Genomic DNA, 13,773 nt, shown 5'->3' with positions numbered 1-13,773 from the left:
GACTAGACTGACATTTGACCTCTGTCTTTGAATGTCCATCAAATGTGACAAGATAGAAACAAAATGTAGTCGTCTTTAATGCTCGTTCACCTTCGGAGTTCCAGCATGGTTATTTTGGGGCGCTGCAGCACCCCTATTTCCAGCGCCTATGATTAGCATTTGTTGCATTTGGAGTGAGTGCTACAGGCAAAAGTATTAGTCTGCAAGTCCAGACGTGGTTGGTGGTTCACTCCTAGGCTGGCTTTAGTGACGCTCACTCAAAAAAAGCTGCTTACGATACATGGAGGTAGCTCTAATCACTAACTATAGACCCAACTTTGTAGGCACTTCTAAGATGTCTAGTTGAAAATGTTTGCAAAGGAACATCAAGCCACAAAACAGGGAAGGGTGACCTGACGTGTAAACAAGTAGAAGTAGCTACTGGGCACCATTAATCCCTCGGAGGGATCTTCAAAGCCGTACCCTGTTTTTCAGCCTTCATTTTAGTTATGATTAGTTTGCAGTTTTATATCCATATTGAAGCCTGTGCTATTCTTTGAGGTTTGCTTTGAGCGTCATAAGACTGTTCAGCTGTTTTTGTGTGGTGAATGTTGAGTGATTGTGAAAAATAATTCTACACGTATATTGTTAATTAGCTCCGCATTTCTCCTTTATTCCAGCTTGGAGCAAACAGTGGACTTCACATCATTATATTTGATGAAATTGATGCCATTTGCAAGCAGAGAGGTAGCATGGCGGGAAGCACAGGCGTCCATGACACTGTTGTCAACCAGTTGCTTTCCAAAATCGATGGAGTGGAGCAGCTCAACAACATCCTTGTTATTGGTACAGAATGATGTTCACTTTTTTTTGCGAAAACACATAAGGGATAATAGTTCTCTTAGCCCCTAATTCCAAGTTGTGCGGAATAGGGTGGAGTGTTTACAACACCCAGTAAAGACCATTACCCAAGTGTGAGGCATTTATCATGTGTTTAAAATTAAAGCACCTCCTAATCTGCGTCTTCTACATCAGTTATAACATGAAAAACTGTTTTTTTACTGTCAAAGGGAAAGTTAGAGCTTTTTAAAATGTAGTTTCATTTCTAAAATATAAAGTGATATGCTAAATTCTAGCATATTCCTGTCATTTTTGCTCCTTAGGCATTCTCTTTTTTTGTCATTGCAATGGATTGCTGCTTCAATTGAGGTCACCCACAGTCCATGTTAGATTGCTGTTCTTTCACTGCTCCCTCAATTCAAGATAATTATACTAATTTAAGTTTTAGTTTCAAATTTCTTCATACTCACAGAACGTTTTAAAGCTTTTAATGTTACTTTTTAATGTGTAGATATATTTTAGTAATCTACTAATATTACTTAAAGTTATGAACAGCTGCAGACCCCCTGCAAAGGCGTTGTGGACCCACAGGTTAAGAACTATTGTCTTAGTCTGTTTTGTCTCACTACTTGTCCCAATTGAATTGGAAAATGTTAATAACTTTCCAGAAAGGAAGCTATTTTTAACCTCTTCTATGCTCATGACGAGCTGAGCTTGTCATGAGGCACAGTGCAGCTGCACTCATGACGAGCTGAGCTCGTCACAGCCGTTGGAACGTTGCACGCAGGGATAATTACCCCGCTGTGCTGACCGTTCGAAAAACGGGTGTGGTTGTGATGAGCTCCTCTCGTCATGAGTGCAGCTGCACTGTGCCTCATGACGAGCCGAGCTCGACACAAGCACATCGCGCCACGCGCGACCTCCCTCCCCCCGCACAGAGAGGGGGAAAACACCCCGCAGCGAAGGGGTTAAGACTCACACTACTTGGACAGTGAACAGTGTTCTCAAGGCGGTAGCAGCAGCCAAACATAGAATTCCCTTTGCAGTACTTTCCAGCAGTACTCTCTCAACCTGCAATTTTCCAAGCTGTTCAAGTCAAAGGATCAAAATAAGCTTTATTTCGATATAAATTTCATATCATAAAAGCATACAATTATCAAAACACATACAAAACACAGTGCGCATACAAATGTATGTCACAAGGAGCCAGTACCATTTCGAATACGATAAAAGTAGGGGAGACATCAATCACATTTATAATTAAAAATGTATCCGGTTCTCAGAACCCTATGCATTAAAACAATTTATAAAATATGTACAATCCGTTTATTTATTACATCGAATCTCTGAATTTTACCAATAATTTCAAGAACTTAGTTAAACTATATATCACTTCCGGAGTCTCCATCCTTTGTAGTCTAAAAAAAGCATCTCTACAAGAACGGAGACCCCACTCCTTGAGAATTGATCTAAGCAAAATTTTTCTGGGAACTTGATAAAATTTACAGAATAAAGTGCAGTGCAAGTTCGATGGGGGGGCTATATCGTCACTGGGGCAAGGCAGCATTTGTCTCGACCAATCATTACAAGATGGAAATGTGATTAGTCGGAAAAAAGAACCCATTCTAAATCTAGTTAGGAGCGTTCTAGCATAGCAATTAAAATCACTAATAAGATATAATTGGAGGCCCCGGTCAAGAGTAATGTTTTGATAGGCTAAGACAGACTTTTTTATTTTCTCCATGTTCCATCTTTTATTCTCTAAATGGTCCATGACCAATTTGCGTAACCCTTTCCTTGAGATTGATTCCATGCTAAGCGGATTTTTAAAAAACTCCCGGTGACCAATGTCCTTCATCATTTTTTCTACCACAGACAGCCATTTAATTCGCTTTGCACCGTCTAATTGCAGGCAATCAGTTATGGTGTTGCGATTAAAGGTTGTCTCAGGGGTTGAACAGAGTTTATGCCATAGCAGAATGGGTTCCGTCGTTATAATGTCTGAAATATATGGTAGACCGAGTTCTATATGAATGAAAAAGGTAGGGGTTGATTTAGGAACCCCTAGGAGGAACCGGAGGAAACGATTCTCCGTTTGTTGGATACAAAGTGCAGAGTCGATCCCCCATACCTCTGAACCATAGATGGCCGTGGTCACACATTTAGCCTTATAAATAACAGACAACTCCTTGACAGGTCTGCCCCCAATGTTAATAGCAAAATTCTTCAGTGCTCCAATCGCTTTGGAAAAAGCTAATTTTCTAGCTATAATTGCATTTTTCAAAGTGGATTTCTTATGAAAACAAATTCCAAGGTACGGAAATTGGTCTGTTGTCTCTATTTTTCTGTTTTGAATAAAAATGGGGCAGGGTATTTTCTTCGTTCCCTGATGGCAGGACGTAGAAAAAGTTTTTGTAATGTTGACCTTCAGTCCCATTTCCCTCATGAAAAGTGTGAACTTAGTGACAGCCCTTTGAAGGCCCAGACTAGTCCGGGATAAAATTGCGGCGTCGTCTGTATATAAAAGGATGGGAACAGGGCGGCCCTGCACTGCGGGGTAGTCATAGGAAAAGCTATTCAGATGGTCGCCAATATTGTTTATATAGAGGGAGAAGAGTAGGGGTGCCAAAATGCACCCCTGTCTTACTCCCCTCCTGATAGAAAATCTTGGCGAACACTCTCCCTTTTGTCGAAAGCGTACCCTCGCTCCTGCATCCCTATAAAGCTCTCTAATAAAATTGAGGATTGGGGGGTCCGGACCAAAACTTTTTAGAGTTGCCCACAGTTGTTTATGTTCAACACAATCGAAAGCTGAACTTAAATCTATAAAAGTAATAAAAGGTTCCCTCTTTTTGCTAGGGTATATTTTGAAATTAAAAGATGTAAATTAAGACTCTGCTCAACCGTCCCCATGCCTTGTCGGAAACCATACTGGAAAATCGAGAGGGTGTTAGTTTCCTCGACCCAGTTTTGCACACGTTTTAAAATGATACGTCCCGCTACCTTCATTAAGGCGTCTATAAGAGAAATTGGACGGTAGCAGGACGGATCATGCCTGTCCCCTTTTTGGGTCTCGCTGGAAATGCATCCGTAAGGATGCATCCAGCTGGAGACCAGTAGCGATCACTCTGGGGGGAAGGACGGACCGTAGGGTGTGCGAGCTTTTGTAGCTGGATTCGTGTGCGCGAACGCACACGTCGCGTCCCGCGCCGTACACATCGCAGACAGACACTCGCTCACACACACACACCCCCTCCCCCACAGTCACACACACGCACTCCAAGACACATACACACACACACACACGCACGCACCCACATACACAGGCGGCCCCCCCCCGCACGCGCGCGTACATGCTCCCCCCCCCCCCCCCCCCCCCGCCCGCAGCAGCTCAGCAACGCACTCACCGGCTTCCTCTCCTCAGGGTAGGCTCCTGCCTGCTCCGGTGCTCCAAACACGGCTCCAATCGCGGCTCTTCCGTGGGAGGCAGGGTAGGCTCCCGCCCTCCTACTTCCTGTTTCCTGTTGTCGCGCTGGCCTGCCTGACTTCCTGGTTGCAGGCCGGCAGAGTAACGAGGATGTTTTGCGGTATGTATTTATTTATTTAATTATGCATTTTTATATAGCGCAGACTTTACCCGAAGGCGGTATTTATTTATTTATGTATTTATGCATTTTTATATAGCGCGGACTTTACCCAAAGGCGGTATTTATTTATTCATATATTTATGCATTTTTATATAGGGCGGACTTTACCCGAAGGCGGTATTTATTTCTTCATGTATTTATGCATTTTTATATAGCGCGTACTTTACAATTTTGGTGCTTTGCCCCTTTGGGTAATTAATTTGAGTATTTTAGCCAAAGATGGCACATAAATCTTTTCTTCGTGCCAAGTATTAGTTAAAAACTCTGTCTTGAAAGCTTCCAGGCCCTTCTACATACTTGTTAGCTCTGGGTTGTTTTCAGAAAACCTCACTTGAGTTCCTCCATGTCATTGGTGCGATTTTCCCACAGTCTTGCACGGGACGTGCATGAGAGAGAGTGAGCTGGGGCTGCTTATAGCCATTGTTTAGTCTAGTGTATGCGTGTTTACATCCGTGCTCTAGATTTATAGGCAGCCATGGGGGGAAACAGATTGTGCCAGATTGATTGAGGGCATCAGGTGAAGAATGTTTTCTTTTTACTGTCCTTTTTCTTTACAATTTAGTGTGTGCTTTCGCTTTTTAAATGTAAAAACGTGTCATGTTCAATCATTTTTTCCAGAAATCCTGTCAGTAATGTTTCATCCCCAGAGAAATCTGCCTGCACGTGTGCTTAGATTTGTATAAGATCATTATGCTGAAATGTGAAAAATTGCTGCTGTTGAAGTACTTTAGTGTGTTTAATTTTTTAACAGTGTAATAGTTCAAGTTTTATTGGAACTAATAGTTCTGTTTTATCTAACAGTTTGAGATCACCCCTAACCCTTTATGTTGAATGGCTACACAGCTGCAGTATTGTTCAGTATTGTTTCTCTCATCTTCTTTGTGTCTTTCTCTAAAAGCAGAGGCTGCAAATCATCTTGCTATTTCATGTACTGCTTTCAATTGAATGCCACCTGATAAACTAGGGCATTACTATTGCAGTTCTGTGTGAGTTGTGTGTATGTAAACACTTTACTTAAACGATTTTAATAAGAACAATTAAGTGTTGACCTATTTCTGTTATGTGTTTGTTTTTGTGAAAACGTGTTAGTCTGGGACTGTCTTCATATCTTGTGTTTCTAGTAAATGTTTTCCTTATAGACCAGCTTGAGTTCCTGACCTTGACCACTGTGATCACAAAATTCTTAAGCACCCTGCAACACTGGGGATTTACAGGAATCCAAACACCAGCGTAAAGTACTCGAACAACAATAACGTCTGTCTTATAAATGTCACAAAAAAATGTTAATATTTCACTTCTGTTCTTGGATTTTCGTGAAAATACAACACATATTGCATTACAAATGCTATAGGTGTCACATTTGTGAAAGTTAAAACTATTGGCATTGTAAATGACAAAGCTATTACTTTAGCTATTACTATAGCTATTTTCACAACCAACACATAAATAAAAAAAAATGTAATTCACAATACCAATGGCTCAAACTTTCCTAATGCGAGACCTATTGCATTGCAAATGCTTGTTTAAAAATGGGGACCATTATTGCTTCTGACCATGTTTGTATTAAGCCGTGGGTGTTTGCAAAGTTCATCACTAAGGTTAGTAAGGGGGCCCACAGGTCCAATTTCGCTTTAAAAACCTCGATTGGTATTAAGTCCGGGCCCGGTGCCTTGCCGGAAGGGCTTTCTCTAATGGCCAGACTCACCTCCTCACATGAGAAGACAATACCCAGGGGGAGATTTTTCTTGGAAGATCCTGAATTATCGGATGGCACAGTACTACCCTCCGAGAGGATAGGTTCTGGCTCAGGGCAATCATACAGATTTTTAAAATGGGCAGCCCAGATATACCCATTTATAGCAATGTCTAGCTTTTCTGGTTGGTTACCTCGTACAAAGGGGGCGTTTACTGCCTTCCAGAAGGCCGTAGCATCTTTATTTTTTGAGGAGGAAATTAATGCCTCCCAGGCCTTTTGTTTCAAAGCTTTCTCTCTGTTCCTAATGGCCTCGCGATAATGGCGTCTAGCCTGCCTAATAGCCTCTAAGGATCGCGGAATAGTGTGCAAAGCCTTTTTCAGAGTTTTTAGAGCAGAGGTACAGTATTTGTCAAACCAGCCTCTATTTTTATTGAGTCCGGTTTTGAATTGACGGGACAATAATGATTTTATTGTCTCCTGTATTTTTCTAAAAGAACCTAATATTTTTAATGGATCTTCTAATGGGGAGAGACAGGTGATAATCTCCGATCTTCTTATTGATAATACATTTTTAAGAAATATTTCAGGGACCACTTTATCCCATTTAATGGTGTAACCATTGGTCCTCCCCATGGAGATTTGTGGTTGATAGCTCGTGACCTTTTCCTTAATTTGTGCCCTCTCTATATGCTTGCTTATATTAAACGTTAAAGCGTAGTGATCCCCATAAACAGCATCCAAGGTTTTCCATAAGGAAAGCAGAGAGGCGTGTGATTTAGAAAATAGTGTTAAATCAATCACGGTGTTTGAGCCTCTTCCATGGAAGGTAGTGTGAAAAGGTACGGGCGGTGAGTATATATCTTTAACAAAATCCAAATTAAAATAAAAAAGGAAACTGTTTAAAATATCCCCTATTTTTGAGTGAATGAAATGGTTTGTGCTATCGTCCATTGAGAAGTCTAAACCACATACTTCTTTTGGCCCATACTGACAGATGTTGCAATTAAAATCGCCCAACCAGGCGAACATACACTCCCTAGAAGTGGATTCTTTTAGTGTAACTAAAGTATGACTTAAATCATTTAGTGTTCTATTCAACACTTCTGGGGATAGATTATTATAAAAGTTTACAATGATGAAATTGAGGGAATTTCCCCAGCCGATTTCAACTATCTGGTAAAAGTCTTTGGGTATATGTGTCAACACGGTTAGTCCACTAGAAATGATAATGTATATGGCTATGTTTTCACAAAGACAAGGGAACCCGAAAGGTATACCATAGGGACCTTGGGCAGTATCAATTTACAAAAAACAGTGGTCCCTACATGTGGACAAGATAACATACAAAAAACAATAATCATACACCTGATAAGTAGTATGTCTTTTGTCCAGCCGGACAAGAAAATTTATTTTAAATGTTCTGGTTGATAAAGTGAATTTTAAGAACCAAAAAAGATAACAAGTGGGCACAGCCGTGACCCACAACAATCAAGACAAAACAACAAAGAAATGGCCAAAAGGGCAAAGCGAAAATCTGTCTGTATACTTGTGGTCAGTGCTACAGACTCAATCTCTTAAACATAACCATACCATTGCTCAATAAAGAGGAACTGCATTGGATTTTAAAAACTGACAATATCAGAAAATGCCTCAACCGCCTTGGAGACTGGACCTCCTTATTGTAATCTCTGTTATATGTCATTATGTTAATGAAAACCGTTTTTAGAAAGTCACCTGTTGCCCTTAGTGCATGCTGCACTATTAGTCTCACACACTCACAATGATCTTTTCACCACTCCAAAATGGCCGCCTCACTTCTGCACATTCTCCACCAGATACCAAGTCACAGTAAGTCCTTCATCGGTTTCCACGGACCATGTGGCTTGAAAAGCCTGTTCCTCTGGCTGACCGGAAGATCGATCCCATCGGACTGCCGTATTCGCCATAGCGCTCTGGCCATCACAAGTAAGTGACTCTCGCCCTTCGGTAATTAAGCAAGGAGCAATCTGATACACTGCATCGCAGGTATCTAACTCTCCTACCCCGCTCCGTTTGTTTAAATTGAGGCATCACGCTCCTTTCCTGGCAAATCCATACAATCCTGATGGAAGCCCTGGACTTGATGTGAAAGGTAAATATGTCCTACCCCCTCACTCCAGCACTCCGCCTAAGACAGACGACCGGAATCACTAACCCAACGTTTTTTTCCTCAGAAAGCACATCTATCAGCGTTTACTCATCAGTATTCCTGAACCTACGAGGAAACCAACATGTAGGTTACTCGTTCCTTCTCCTGCCACCGCCCGCGATTATTGTCACATCCAGAGACCTAGTCCCATTATTTCTTCACGTCATTCACGACCCAGCCATGCAATTGCCTTAGACACTCGGCCAGAATTATTTCCATTTGATCACTAGAACGACCGCTTAGCCAGAAAGCCATTATTGATTAAATTATTTCTACCTCACATCCCATTGATCTCAATAGAGACCTTGAACCCGTGTTTATATCACTATCCCCTTCACTCGCCGATTACCCGCTCCGTCCAACCACGCGCATGCCTGAACACCTCCTATCCTCACCTCTTCACTCGCCGCAATTCTCAAGTCACTCGTTTTTTAAAATAAACTTATATATATTTCCTGTTTTTCCTTCCCCCTTGCCTCCCATTTTCTTAATGCAATGTAATGCAATAATAGGCATTGTGTTAATAACTGTTGTACAAAACAATAATGTTGATAATTCTTGTCCTGATGATGATGTCACAAATGTAAAAAGGCATCGAAACGTCGTCGACTAAAAAACCCCATATGCAATATGATAATGCTATATTATTTGATGCAATGGTATGGTTATGTTTAGGAGATTGGGTCTGTAGCACTGACCACAAGTATACAGACAGATTTTCGCTTTGCCCTTTTGGCCATTTCTTTGTTGTTTTGTCTTGATTGTTGTGGGTCACGGCTGTGCCCACTTGTTATCTTTTTTGGTTCTTAAAAGTCACTTTATCAACCAGAACATTTAAAATAAATGTTCTTGTCCGGCTGGACAAAAGACATACTACTTATCAGTTGTATGATTATTGTTTTTTGTATGTTATCTTGTCCACATGTAGGGACCACTGTTTTTTGTAAAATGTATATGGCTAAACCGCCCTTGTTTCTACCCTGGTTGGTCACCGATGCCGGTGCGTGGAAGGTCTGGTACCCTAGTAGGTGTATTGGGTTTAAAGCCCAGGTTTCTTGGAAACTCAGGATTGAATAACTATTCACCAGGTATAACCACGAGTGTAAAACAATTTTTGATGCGAGGCCGGCAACGTTCCAGCTGAGTATAGGATGTAAGGCATAAACGGGTGTGGATGTAACGGACAACACCCCTGTTTTTTCCTGACCCATAGGGGCGCATTTAGCAGGCAAAGATGGAATATCAACACATTCTATAGTCCTGTCTCTTCCCTCTAAATTAGGTTCCAGGTGTTTTATAGGGGAATTTAAAGAATTTCCAATATTTAAGTTAGTACGAATAGACAAGACAGAAGTATCATCATCTAGCAATCCCCCCCCCCCCCCCCGACCACTCTTCTTTCGCTTCTGATGACAAAGGAAAAGTCTCCATATCATGCAAATTCAGTGAAGGAGCAATATCATTATGGGTGGTGCTCAGATTACTTAAAGCTACACCACATCCCTCCCCTCTATCAGCTTCTGTTTCAATGAAGCTACTCCTTGAGGCAGGGTTTACAGAAGAGGAAACATTTTCTTTTTCATTTAAATCATATAATGTGTAAAGAATACTCGTGCAGTCTCTAGTAACCCCCACGTAAGGATATGGCCGGTGAAGTCATTCATTTGAGTCTAACCCTGAAAGGGGTTCAAATAAATTGTATAGCGGGATGTTCCAATACTCATTGGGATTTATGGGGTAGTGAGTGTTGGTAGGTGGAGGGAGATATCTAGAGGGACGTTGACATGGGAAAAAAGGTGGAAATTGTTTACTATATTTAGCAGTAAAAGCAGAGTGTGAGGTACGGGGGTCAAGGTTTGGGAGGTTGACGTAGCGAGAGGTTGGTGGGTGGTATGGGGGCATTAATAAAGCTTTCGGATAAAAATAACTCAGATTACGACTTGAAACTCCCCCCTCGCTTCTCCCTGGAAACCAATTGCTAATATGCGTAACCACTCTATGATCCCTGAAGTTCACTATCACGACGTCCCCCTCAATGTCTTAAGGTCTAGGGCCCACTCATTTGCATCGTCTGACGGAGATTATATCTCCGTTTAGATGTGAAGGAAGGGGTCTATTATTTCGCAGCCAGAAGATGACTTTATTTTTGAGGTTTGCATTATATTCAATATTTCCAGTAGGAACAATAGGAACTCCAGTTAAGATAATCACATAGCTGGCTGACTCTGGGGGTAATTCCGCTATGTTCCTAAGATTTGATTTTGCACTCTTAGTTTTTATTGTCGTCGGCTTCAGTGCTGAGGGGTTGGTAGGAAGGGGAGGTTTTTGGGGAGCCGACGCAACCTTCTCTTTGTGTATGTCAAGGGCGGCCATCGATTTAGTTGAATTTGGGGGAGCAGATTTATTTTTAAGTACTGGGTTTTCTTTCTGTGGTCTCGATGTTTTCAATGTATTAGATGTTGGCAGCTTATTAATTAAGGAAGGATCCTTAGGTTTAACAGGAATGGGATTTTCACAAGCTGCCAGAATACAATCCATTTTTTTCCCAGCCTTTTAACTGTCTCTATTAATGGAAACAAGAGAGATTTTAAGAGTCGTTCAATCATCTCCATTGTCTCTTTGCTCGACAATACTTCTCCCCCTAAAATTGGTGTTATTGGAAGCCCCGATGATACGTCCTTCTCTAGTTGACCAAGTGGATTTTCTATTTCAGTCGGGTCAGCCTGAGGAGGAGGGATGCGTGGAGTATTCACGCCTTTTTTTACCCCACCCTTTCTCCTCCTTTTCTTCGGTGGGGAGCAATATGCTCTCGGGGGTTTCTTGGGTTTATCTTTACTCACACTAGATGTAATCAGTGGAAATGTCTCTATAGGGGCGGCAGACTCAATTGATTGATTGGAAGAACTTGACTGATGCTGAGAGACAAGATCCAAAATAATAGGGGAATTTAAGTCTATAAGACAGTTGGAAACAACCGGTGGCCCGTTTAGAGTACAATCATTAATGATATCAATGGGGATAGGAGATGTGATGTGATCCTGAAAAATGAGTGGAATGTTATCAATGCTGAATAACTCAGCATCTGCTTCCGACGTACTTGTGTTATGATGTTGTGAGGGGAGAGGTACCTTCTGGGGCGAAGTTAGTGGTTTCTTTTTTAAAAGATCAATGGAAAAACGGCGCTCCGCACGTTTCTCCGCTAACATAAGTTCTTTATCAATTTCTTTAGTTGCCCTTGCAAAATATTTGTCTAAAGGGCCGAGAATGGAGACCCCAACCGTAGAAGGTAGGGGATTCAGTATGCCTGAAGACATCCTAATAACTCAGGTAAAGCAATAAATGGCAACGTAGAAAAAGAGCCAGCGTATATGAAGCCTGTACAGAAACTGAATGGGTACTACAACCGTGTTGCGAATATATACTATAAATGCAATAACACACCACCCCGGCTTACCACAAAATAATATCAGCTGGAGGAAGGATACCAAGGATTAAACGTTAGAGGGAGGGCCCAGTCCAGCTTCTCCTGGCGCGCTCCCGTGCGCGTCCCGCGGGACGAGGATCCGGTCCGTCCTTTAAGCGCCTCCTGGTGCCACGCTGAGATGGAGGCAGCGTCCTTGCCGCTGATAGGGCAGCTGGGAAATGAAGTCCGGTGAGGAGGGGGCTCGGCGGAGCCAAGCCCGGCCGAGGGGGAAGGCGGAGCAATGCCCGGCCCGTTGGTTTGAGCAGAGCACAGCCCGGCCCGATTGCTGCAAAGTTTGTGCCCAAAAGGAGGGAAAGCTGTTACGCCGGGTACTCGGCCCGGTCCGTCCTTTAAGCGCCTCCTGGCGCCACGCTGAGATGGAGGCGGCGTCCTTGCCGCTAATAGGGCAGCTGGGAAATGAAGTTCGGTGAGGAGGGGGCTCGGCGGAGCCAAGCCCGGCCGAGGGGGAAGGCGGAGCAATGCCCGGCCCGTTGGTTTGAGCGGAGCACAGCCCGGCCCGGTTGCTGCAAAGTTTGTGCCCAAAAGGAGGGAAAGCTGCTCAAGTCTCAATTATTTAAAATTACCCCTATTATGATTTTCTTTATACATATGCAGTTTAATAGTCATCAACACCAACAGGCCTCCTTCCTGGGGACTTTGTGTTAATATTTGAGGTTGTCAAGCTTGTCCTCATGGCATTACTTTCTTTATCCTCGCCCTGCTAGCCTTATAATTCTCTTACACTTAAAGACAATAAGATGCAGAGATTCCATTATGGCAAGAACTTGAAGGGATACAAGTGTATAAATAGAAAAAGACAACCACTCTGAAAAGTTATGTTTTCTGTTCTTATTTAATGATGTGCCCTTTAAAATGATGGTTGTCTTTGACATTTATGTCTCTTTCCTTAACTGTTTACAGTAATATCCCTAAATGCCAGTTTTCTATGGTTATTTCTAGGCATGACCAATAGGCCAGACTTGATAGATGAAGCCTTACTCAGACCCGGAAGGTTGGAGGTGAAAATGGAAATAGGTAAGTAGATTAGTAGTTTATTTAAATTTTTGTTGATGACTTTCTATGGATTAAAGTTATATGGGATAGTGTAGGAATATGCAATGGAAGTACACTTTTAGCAGCTAAAGGGTAGGTTTTAATGTCCTACCCTCTTCTTAAGGGGATTAAGCCTGCTCTGTGTTACATGGAGAATGGCAGTTTTACTTGGACACCTCTATGGATAGATAATACAAACCAACGGTGAAATATGTCTCCATTGCCTGTTTATTAGATAGTCTTCTCTAACTCTTTCTGAAGGAACTACCTCAAGTGAGAGAGAAGGAGTTTATCATTTGCACCAGTTAACCACTGGGCACTCTAAAGAGTGGTGATGAGTATTCACAGCCCCTTGCCCTTGAATATTTACATGGTGAGGAGGATATTTATTCTTCCACATCTGCCCATACTTTGATTCCATGCTGAAGGGCTCACCCATAGGAGATCAAGTGGAATTTCCATCTACAGGCCCTTTCATGTTCCCATCCTCACCGATGGAGTTAAACGTAGCTACCTAAATCACCCTCACTTTATCTTCCAGCTGTGGACCAGAGTAAGTTCCGATGCAACGTGTCTCAAAGAGCTTGGCCTGTTTTTCAGAACGATGTCCTACTTATTCCATTGTGAGGAAGAAAGCTTCCCATTGTTATATCTTGGGGATGGGGACAGGGGAATATATGAGCCCCATAGAAGGTATTAAAGATGGATACAGTTGGATCAAGTGTAATGTGTGATATCCTGTAAGATGTCTCACGCGCATTTGCAAACGAGTACAGCTGTCCACAAAACAAGCCCAGTAATTGAGCTAATAAGCCTAATTATGTTGACTTTGAAAGTGATCTGCTGTTATTGCACTCTGGCCTTGCTTAGGTGTAAAGATGGTTTTAAGAAGCTGCTTCATTTTCAT

At 42.2% G+C, this 13,773-nt stretch overlaps 1 protein-coding gene across 1 annotated transcript in view; it reads left to right on the top strand.

Moving 5' to 3' along the window:
• NSF (N-ethylmaleimide sensitive factor, vesicle fusing ATPase) overlaps positions 1-13,773 on the top strand; it is a 657,569-nt gene that overhangs the window by 442,495 nt on the left and 201,301 nt on the right. The window contains exons 10-11 of the mRNA XM_078645103.1: positions 660-825; positions 12,774-12,848. Of these exons, the coding sequence (XP_078501229.1) occupies positions 660-825; positions 12,774-12,848 (241 nt within the window). The remainder of the gene's footprint in view (positions 1-659; positions 826-12,773; positions 12,849-13,773) is intronic.

This window comes from Lissotriton helveticus, chromosome 5_1, assembly GCF_964261635.1.
Source record: "Lissotriton helveticus chromosome 5_1, aLisHel1.1, whole genome shotgun sequence".
Lineage (NCBI taxonomy): Eukaryota > Metazoa > Chordata > Amphibia > Caudata > Salamandridae > Lissotriton > Lissotriton helveticus.
This window is presented reverse-complemented; position numbering and strand designations above follow the sequence as displayed.